General features: G+C 40.5%; 1 protein-coding gene across 2 annotated transcripts; it reads left to right on the top strand.

The window, feature by feature from the left end:
* Positions 1-532: 532 nt before the first annotated feature.
* LOC123398242 (zinc finger CCCH domain-containing protein 62-like) lies at positions 533-5,362 on the top strand. Of its 2 annotated transcripts, XM_045092733.1 has the most exons (10): positions 533-863; positions 1,041-1,114; positions 1,601-1,715; positions 1,841-1,899; positions 2,170-2,221; positions 2,291-2,402; positions 2,478-2,576; positions 2,661-2,788; positions 3,739-3,843; positions 3,982-5,362. In XM_045092733.1, the coding sequence occupies exons 1-10, from the start codon at positions 595-597 to the stop codon at positions 5,147-5,149; spliced, it is 2,181 nt and encodes a 726-aa protein (XP_044948668.1). In that variant the 5' UTR covers positions 533-594; the 3' UTR covers positions 5,150-5,362. The 2 variants fall into 2 exon arrangements, with proteins under 2 accessions (XP_044948668.1, XP_044948669.1); XM_045092734.1 differs by lacking the exon at positions 3,739-3,843 and having other exon boundaries at positions 534-863.
* Positions 5,363-9,713: the final 4,351 nt, after the last annotated feature.

Raw genomic sequence — 9,713 nt, 5'->3', positions numbered from 1 at the left:
TAAAACCCCAAGTTGTATGAACCCTAGCGATAGCAAGCCAATTAACCACCATCGGTGACTCAATGATCTCTTCTTGCGAGAAGAAGCTTTCACCGTCTTCTTCGTACACATTGAGATGTTCCAATAGGTCCTCCGTTAGTTCCTTCATGAACGTGCTATTGGAGCCCCGTGCATCACAAGTCACTAGAGAGAATTCTTGTCGCAAACCCTACCTCACCTTGTTCCAGACTCAATGGTGATGATTAGCTTGAGCGGCAGCAGGAGGGGCAAGGGAGATCACAAGTCGAAAGGATAGACTGCCGGTGACGCCGTCGGAGGGACAACGCAACCTTAGTTTTTTCGTTAGGGGACTGGTTGTTGAGCGCTGAGCACACGAGTTAATGATATGTTTGTAATGTGTTTAAAAAAGATCTCGAAAATGTTGTGTTCAGAAAGAAAGAAAAATTACCATTTATCATAAAGATCTTAAAAACCCATAGCCCACACGAAGGCGGCCAATGCATTTTCGAGCCAACGCCATAATCCAGCGAATACTCAAACCCGGAAACTCCTGCATTCTCGTTCCATCCCCAACGGTCGACCCAACAACCCGCCATGGCCGCCGCCACCGCCCGCACCGGCCTCCCACCGGCGGAGGACGATCCGCTCGAAGGGGCAGAATCGGAGTCGGAGGAGGAGGTGGAGAGCGACGAGGAGCGAGGCGATGATGGGTCGGGGGCTGAGACCCTCGCCGACCTCTACGGCCCCGACGCGGGGTCCGACGAGGACCCCTCCTTCGACCCCGCCGCCGACAAGCTGGCCGTGGGGGAGGCCGCGCTGTGGGCCGGGATGGCCCGGCTGTCCATCTCCGCGCGTAAGGGCAGGTTCGCGCCTGGTTCCCCTTCTCCTCTCGATTCGGCTCGGTTTCTTCGATCGCCACAACGTACACGGGGATATATTCTCACGATCTTCGCGATTCGTTCCTTGTTTGTTAGCTTGGGTCTTCGAGTTTTTTTTTTCTCGGTGGAGATTAGGATTCCTTGTGGATTTTGAAATTTCAGGAAAGGACCCGTGGCGCTAGAGGTGGGAAATGAGGACACTGATCTTTTGGCGATGGTGGACAAGTTGATGCGCGGTGAGCTCCCGACTCCCGCTCTCATTTTCTGCCACATTATGTTCCCGGGCAACTAATAACGTGTATAAATTGGAATATAAGTTTGACACGAGAAAAATGTATCAGCTTGGCAGAAAGGGAAAAATGGAGAAGATATTTGACCAGGACACAATCATATTGACTGATTGAGGCAATACCAAGATGAACATAACTTTTAATTTCTGATGTCCTTATGGACAAACATACAAAAAACTACTTTACAGAGCAATTTATGTGTATATCACATTATAGCTGTTTTAGGAGAAATTATACAAGATTGAGTTTCAGATGTACCGTCAGTTCTCATTTCATTCTAAACTGAAAACATTGAAGTCATTTGCAGGAACATATTTTTACAAATTTTAGCCTAGAACTTGCTAGATTAAAAAAAAACTGTAAATCTTCATTTTGGTGGTGCCTTGGTGGTCCTCATATAGTTGATGATATGTGTACTGTTGTAAAATACAGATGGCCAGTTGGAGAAATTGAAGGTTTATGAATGCAAAGCATACCTGAGGATTCATAAGTTGAGATTGGGAGGCAAGAAAGAAGAGCTTCTAAATCGTATCAGGGATCACACTGAGTATGAACTATATCCCTTATGTTATCTCTTAAATACTTTTGTTACAAGTGAGCTATTGTCTTTGTTTGGTTATTTCCTATGTCCATTGATGTACTTAAATTTTCTTGTTATTCCCAAACATTCAGGGTCAAAAATTCGGGAGACGTGAAGTATCCAGTCTCAAGCTTTGTTCTGAACTGTAAAGGTGAAAAAAAAGGCTATTTCTAATTTAGCACAAAACATGGCGCGTGTATGAATTAATTTCAACAGATCAGTTAATAAGATTAGTCTTGTCACTTGGAAGATGAGCTTCTTAGCTCTAGAAGAGGTTCCATGCAGTCACATGACCCATTTTCGTGTACCACTTTGAAGTGAAACACAATAATGCTCACAGTATCAACATACCTTATCTTCCCTGGCTATGCCATTTAAGTGCTAATTTTGTCAATCTTATGTAGCATTTTTTTTATTGTAGGTGATGCATGCAAAGGTGATGTGGTGATGTTTGAGCAAAATATTTACAAAAGGTAATACACATCAAGCAGATGTTCTGGATTTGCTCTAGTGATGGGTTTGATGTTTGAGTATCACTCTAGGAAAAAGGGAGATCCTCGTGGAATAAAGGGTCGTCTATGCGGTCAGAGAACAAACGCTGGTCGAATAATCAAAGAAAGCTATGGCACTGCAAAGCAACAGCATACATTCACTGTGAGTTCCTGCGTTGAGTTATAATATTGTAAGGAAATCATCTTCATATACTGTTTTTAACCATCAGCAATGTAGGTTGAGATTTTCTGGAGTAAAGGCTACAAACCATGGCCTCCCCTTCATCCTCTCCTCATAAAGGGCAGAAATCTTTACAAGGATAAGACCATGAGACAGGTTTGTTCTCTTGTAAGGTCCATTTTCAGTGGGAAAGATGACCTTACAATTAAACTGGTACTGATAGATTTTCCACCTTCATAGCCATGGCCTGATGAACAGGAAAGGAGCAGAGTCCTACAAGAAAAACATGCAAGAGGGTTCCAGGCACGTAAGTCAAGGGACGTCAGGATTCATGAGAAAGAGATTGACAAGATGAGAAGATTTAATAGGTACGCCTCTAATACCACGACATGAATATGGTATTGATTTTTGGAGGTCTCACCTTTGCATGCATCACCTTTGGGAAAAATAATGTAATTTTGTGTGTGATTTGTTTGCATTTTGGCTAGTAGCAGTGTCCGAAATACCTGTAGTAGCGTGTCACCCACCTAAGGGCTAAAGTGGAATCAGCTTGTGATTTGAAAGAAGCAAGTAGATAAATGACACACTTTTGAGATTCTGCTCGAGAAGGTAGCTACATCCGTGCTGACCACTCCCTCTGTAAACTAATATAAGACGTTTACAAAGGGAGTACATATTATTGATTTGGAAGTCAAACTTTGATTTGGAAGTCAAACTTATTGGATTTTTGGAGGTCTCAGCTATTGATTATGACTAGTATAGTTTGACAAAGTTAACTAGGACGCTAGAGTGTTTGAAGTACATGAAAATGACAAAACATTACATAGAAAATTACTTGCACAAAATTTTGAGTCCTTTGTATGTCAAAACAAAAAAGCATGTATAATGATATTTTCCATTAAAATTTACAAGCATATAAAGTGCTCAGACATTTACATGTGAATGTCTACTTGGAACTTTTTGACATAGGAAAATAGATTTATTTTACCCGGGCGCACCTTCAAATTACGCACTGCCTTGCGGGTTCGACTGAAAACTCTCTAAAACTCTTTAACCTAATAGAACTTGAACTGGACATGTATAGTAATAAGTAATAACCCTCCCCCCCCCCCCCCCCCATCAATAGGAATTACCACATAAGCCCGAGCCTTTCTTTCATTAAATATCTGCTTCGACCCTAAGCATGTTTGGTTTCCTCCTGCACCGCCTCAACTCCTGGACTTGGCTGCAGGAGTAGTGAACAGCCATCATGACAGTTATGTGTCTAGCCACAAATATCATTGATGTTATGATTTTCAAATGTTGATTTGGGGAACAGGCTTAAAGATAACAAGAGTAAAGGGAAAGAGAACATGAATCAAATATCATCTCAAACTGTTGTTCCGCAACAGAAGGTTGTGTCCACGGATACTGTTGATCAAAGGTTATTTCTGAATCTTATCATTCTCTCCTTTTACATGAAAGCTCGATCTTGACTCCTTGCTATTAGATGTTGGGAATTTTCTGAATATAAATATATATTTTGCTTTATTGTTCCTAATGTATGCTTTTAACCTATTAGATTCAACAAAGGGAGGACTGATTCCCTCCAACAAGGTGAACCTGAGAAAGCAAGGCAGCAGCAGTTATCTTCAAAACAAAATCCTGCAGTTCATTTGTTCCATCAGCAGTTCCTCAATCAGGGTCCTTCCGTCCAACATGGCAAACCAGAGAAAACAAGGCAGCAGCAAATACTGGCAAGGCCCAGCCCTGCACAGCAAATTTTCAAGCACCCAGCGCAACACGACAATCATAGGCCTACTCCTGCACTGCAAATGTTCAAGAACCCACAGGGACACAATAATCAACTTCAGCAACAAAATAAAGTGCTTCCGCAGGTGGGTACAACAAAAACTTTCAGCATACTTGGTCAGGCCCCTTGCCTTCAGTATGGAGGATCAGGGAATGCAGTTCAGCAGCAGAAATTATCAAAACCAACTCCTACCGAGCAGATCAGAAACCAGTCACAGCCCCTCAAACATGAGCACCAAAATTTAGTGCTTCCACAGGAGGATGCAAAGAAGGGAACTAACAAAGTACATTCCATTGATCACGGCAAGGCCCCTTGCCTTCAGTATGTGGGATCAGGGAACGCGAGGCAGCAGCAATCATCAAGGCTAGCACTTCCACAGCAGATCAAAAATCCACCACAGCCCCCCAAACATCAACACACTGAAGTGCTTCGGCAGGAGGATGGAAATAGAACTTACAGAGTAGAGCCCGTTGATCGTCAGAATAACAATTACCATAACACAAGGTATGACGTAACAGCATTCCAGCGTCATGGGACTCAGCATGCAAAGACACACCAGCATGGCTCCAACGGCCATCCATATGCTCACGTTGATAGCCAATGGCATCAACCTCTCAGGCCTAGAATTCAGGATTTCTCTTCAAGAAACCAAGAAGGGGATTATCGCGATCATAGGCAAACGACTCGAGAGCAGTACAATCCTCAAGGGAGACATCATCACAATCAGTATGGTCATGGGCAAATGATTCAGGACCAGTATCAGCCCCAAAAGACCCATCATCAGAATGGGCACGATAGCTGGAGAATGAACCACAACCAGTATCACCCCCAGGAGAACCATGCCCAGCAGTTTCCAGCACCAAAGGCCTGCCGCTACTACCAGCAAGGGTTGTGGTGCCCCTATGAGGGAAGCTGCAAATTTTCCCATGGCAGCTGAAGGGTAGCAGTACTTTGTGCAGTCACTTGAAAATTTGAAGGTGAAGACTCCCATTTTGTCAGTCAACTTGTGTTGGCAAGCAAGGCTACAAGTTTTTTGCTTCTTTCTTTTGGTTTGTCACGCCTCTTTAATCAGATGTTTTGGATTGATCGATTATAGTTTATAAAAGGATTTTCATTCATAATTATGGTTTATAAATGGATTTTGCGATGAGAACCTCCATGCAATAGTCTTGGAGATTAGAAAATATATTTCGCTGCAATATCGGCTCAATTCTTTTAAGATTTTGTAGCAACTTCTGAGTTTGTAGAATCACAAGCTGAAAGAAACTGGATTTTGACCCATAGCATCCCAACCACACCAATATAGTCTTGACCCATAGCTTGAGGTGATTAGATCGACATATAATTGAAGGGAAGCTCTAAATTGCACCAACAAATAAATAATTGTCCCAATAAGCTATTTTTAATACTCTGGACCCTTGACCTTTGCCTTGTTCGTTTAGGTTGTGCTTGCCATAGTTACATTTAGGCCAACCCTATTTGTCCGCAAAGCCTAAATTGTCAAAGAAAAAGACTAAATTTGTAGAAGACCTATTCATGCACCTCTAGGTCAATCTCGATACTTTCACCACCAATCGATCTTTCCGCATTACAAAATTTCTTTCAACTGTATCGGACTATATTTGGAACCTTTACTCGATGGTACTAGGGTGACCTATTCTACATATTTATTTTTTTCTCTCTCTTTATTTTCTTATTATTTTGTCCTTCCATTTCTCTCTATATTTTATTGTATCATTCCTTTTCTCGCTGTTAAATACATTTTTTAAAATTATTATTTATTTTCTTTTTTCTACTTTTCCCTTTTCCACTTCTTCATTTCATTTTATAGTTCATTTTTTATTTGTTATTCAATTTTCCAGTTATTCCCCCCTTTATTTTCACTTCACTTTCTTTAGAGGCTAATACACCAACATTTATTTTGAAGTTTCTGAATATGTGTTTTTAAATACATACCTATCCATTCTGAAACACATGCCTACCTCTTTTGAAAAGCATGAACATTTCCTTTGGTAAATAATGGAATTTATTTTGGTATACATGAACATTTTAGTATAGACTAGTATAAAAATATATGTACTATAGCGCAAAATAGTTTTGTGATCAAACGATGTTGGAATCAAACGATGTACACTTTATTGTAATGGGATAGAGGGAGAGCTAACATGTTGGTCTATAGGTATTTTGTGCATTACAGCATGGCAAACGAGGTTTGAGTTCACAGTAATAGTGTCCAGTGTCATTTTTGAGCATGCGTCTAATAAAGTGATGGTATTTTTTAGCAGCTAAAATTTCTAGTGAAAAAACTGAGTAGTGAGACACAACTAATGACATAACAGATAAAAACCCTTTAAATAAAGTGTCACCTCAATATTTTGCCTATGATACCATACTAATAGCCTAGCATTGGGAGTGCCCTCATTTGGCTTTTTTGTAATCTCTACTCCAAGGGACAAACTAATCTCTGCCGCCACAATGATTATTCAACGATGCACACCACTATCATTAATCATCTGATCTGGTGTGGCTTATCTTCCTATATTTCATTCATTCTCCTCGCTCCACAACTACGCCACAAGGTTGAGATGCAAGCGATATAGACCGAACCTCGTGATGAGATTCGATTTGTTGTTGTGGCCGATCTTTCACGACACTCCACCACCCACAGTAGTAACCTCTCATCCGCGCACGCGATGTACACGAGGTAGAGGGTTTGAACCTTGCGACACGAGAAAACTAATCTCAATGATGGTACTCACACGCAAAACAATTTCCATAAAGAGAAATCGCAACGCAGATGTTTTCTAAAGATTCCTCCCAAACTTGATACGGGTGTCTACCCTGAAAAAATATCGTGTCTATTATCAAAATATAACCTCCTTTTACAAACAATTTGATCGGCTTTATATACTAGCCACATGTCCTAACTAGCTTGGAAAGCAAGCACTTGTTACGTACAATAAATAAACCTAAATGATAACACCCACATGTGTGGCATGAGGCAACATGATCGAGACGGCTCCATAATCATCCATCTTGCCACATCGAACATATGACATCAGCGAAATATTTTGGTTTTTGGACTTCAAAATGTTTTATCTCTTAAATGAAAAATCCAATTAAAATCCATATTAAATCCGTCTCAACGAGATCTTCAAAACTATATTCCATATTGATATGTGTAGATGACCTTTTTTGGGCCAAAAGTTGCCATGATGTTTACAGAGAAGTTGCCATAGTGTTAAAATAAATTTGCCATGACATGTTTCATCTAGTTTTTTCTTATAGATTAAAGCTATCATTGTACTTCAACTACTTTCACTGCAATTTTTATTAATTGACCATGGTAAATTTTAGTAATTAACTATGGAAATTTAATTCATGGATCATGGAAATTTATAGTAATTCATCATGACAAATTGAGTTTATAGGTGACAACAATTTTAGTATTTTGACCATGGCAATTCTAGTGTTTTGAACATGGAAAATATTTCTTGTATGGACCATGACAAACTTTAGTGCATGTATCATGGCAAATTTAAGTAGTCCACCATGATAATTTTAGTTTATAGTACATGGTAAATTTGAGCCATTGATCATGCATTTTTAAAGTAATCAAAATCATATTTCTTTTTTACTTATGCACCATGTCAAAATTATTTCATGGATCATGAAATTTTTCAGTAATTCATCATGTCAAGTTTAGTTTCTTAATTCCTTTTTTATAACATGTGAAAATTTACTTTAAACATAAAAGTAAAAATAGTTAAAATACATCATGACAACTTCAGGGTAATCAATATGATAATTTATGTGCAATCGACATGACAACTCTTAACCAAAAAAATCGTCGAAACATATCAATATGAGATCTAGTTTGAAAGATCTCGTCGCGGCCGATTTAATGATGAAAATGGTTTTTCGATCTTTTTCTATTTATAAGATAAAACATTTAGAAACTAAAAAGATGAAATATTTCCACTGACATTATCGATTTCATCACTTGTGCATGCATGCGATAACATTGCTTAATTTGTGATCATAGGACGTGTGATTGGGTGTTGCTTCGACCACACGTGTGATGATTATCAGCGTCTAAAATAAACACCTAGTCAAAAGACTAAACCGACTTGATCTAGTATTTAGGAAAACACAAACTACTACTCCCTCCGTTCCTAAATATGAGTCTTTTAAGCGATTTCACTAGATGTCTACATACGGAGCAAAATAATTAAATGTACACTCTAAAATATATCTATATATATTCGTATGTAGTCTATTAGTGAAATCTCTACAAAGACTTATATTTAAGAATGGAGGGAGTAGTTTTGGTGCATGCATGGACAACTCACGTCCTTGTCATGGCGGACCGCACCCAACCCTTTAAACTGAATAGTTCCCTGATAAATAGAATCCTTACGTTGATCTTTTTCTTGGTGGGCAGGAAATGCAACTAATCTTCTTGATTTAGTAATCCTGACGTAACAAATAATCCCCGCAAGCAAATACTCAAAATCGGACATGTACTCCTTAAGGGCTGATTGAATTGTCGTTTCTTAGCGTTAAACCCCTGTAAAATATACACGCCTTCCTCCATCGTTTTCTTTAGCAGCAGAAAATCATGCGTGGCCGGCGGTGCGTTAAGGTCTCCTCGAGGACATACGTAGATTACTAAAACAATTAAAATCTTATTTTTCCTGCTTTCTTTCCTATGCATGTTGAAAGGGAAACGTTACCTCTCAACCGGCTGAACCTGCTCTCGCGTCCACCGCCTCCTTTGTTTGCCACGTGGCCAGGCGGACGAGCCGTGACCCGTTTTCCTAAAACAACTCCATTGTTTCAGGACGTTGTTCCTGCAGCTTGGAAGTAGTTGCAGAAGGAGGGAACCCACGCATGACGACGACGGCTTCCACCGGAAGCAAGCCAAGAGCTCGCCGGCCGCCCCGCCCGCCGCCTAGAGCTTGCCCGCCGCCCTGCCGCCAAGAGCTCGCCGGCTGCCCCGCCGCCTAGAGCTCGCCGGCCGCCCCGCCGCCAAGAGCTTCCCTGCTCGCTAGGTAGTGCTTCTGCAACTTGACCTTTGTTGCAAAAATTCCTGAAACATGACCTTTATTGTCAAAAATTCTCCCACAAAATGAAGAAAAAAAATCCTGCAACAAGCAAATTGTTTCTGAAACTCGATAGTTGTTTCAGGAATTGTTAGATCCAAAGTTATTTATTTTACAACAAAACGATTGTTTCTGCAACTTGACCGCCATTTCAGGAAAATTTTGATGCCCGACGGAGCACCCATCTGCGGATCGGACGGCTGTTCGCCTCGATCGTACGGTCGTGCGGGTGACAGATGTATATAAAACATCCGTCGGTGGATACGTAGCAGCCCCCATGTTGAAACCTGGTGCTACTAGTAGAACACCCATGTGTTACTAGAGACTACAATGCATATAAATAAATTAAATAAATAATTAAGGTTATTTTTACGCTCGAAGCGCATTTCTTCCTCG

The sequence above is a fragment of the Hordeum vulgare genome, chromosome 5H (assembly GCF_904849725.1).
Source record: "Hordeum vulgare subsp. vulgare chromosome 5H, MorexV3_pseudomolecules_assembly, whole genome shotgun sequence".
NCBI classification, from domain to species: Eukaryota; Viridiplantae; Streptophyta; class Magnoliopsida; order Poales; family Poaceae; genus Hordeum; species Hordeum vulgare.
The sequence above is the reverse complement of the archived record's forward strand: the minus strand, read 5'-3'. Positions and strand labels throughout refer to the sequence as shown.

Excerpts from the sequence above, each read along its gene's own strand:
- LOC123398242 (XM_045092733.1), top strand. The coding sequence starts at position 595 with ATGGCCGCCGCCACCGCCCGCACCGGCCTCCCACCGGCGGAGGACGAT. Across the intron at positions 864-1,040 it reads ATCTCCGCGCGTAAGGGCAG|GAAAGGACCCGTGGCGCTAG; the intron begins GTTCGCGCCTGG and ends TTGAAATTTCAG. Across the intron at positions 2,577-2,660 it reads AGGATAAGACCATGAGACAG|CCATGGCCTGATGAACAGGA; the intron begins GTTTGTTCTCTT and ends CCACCTTCATAG.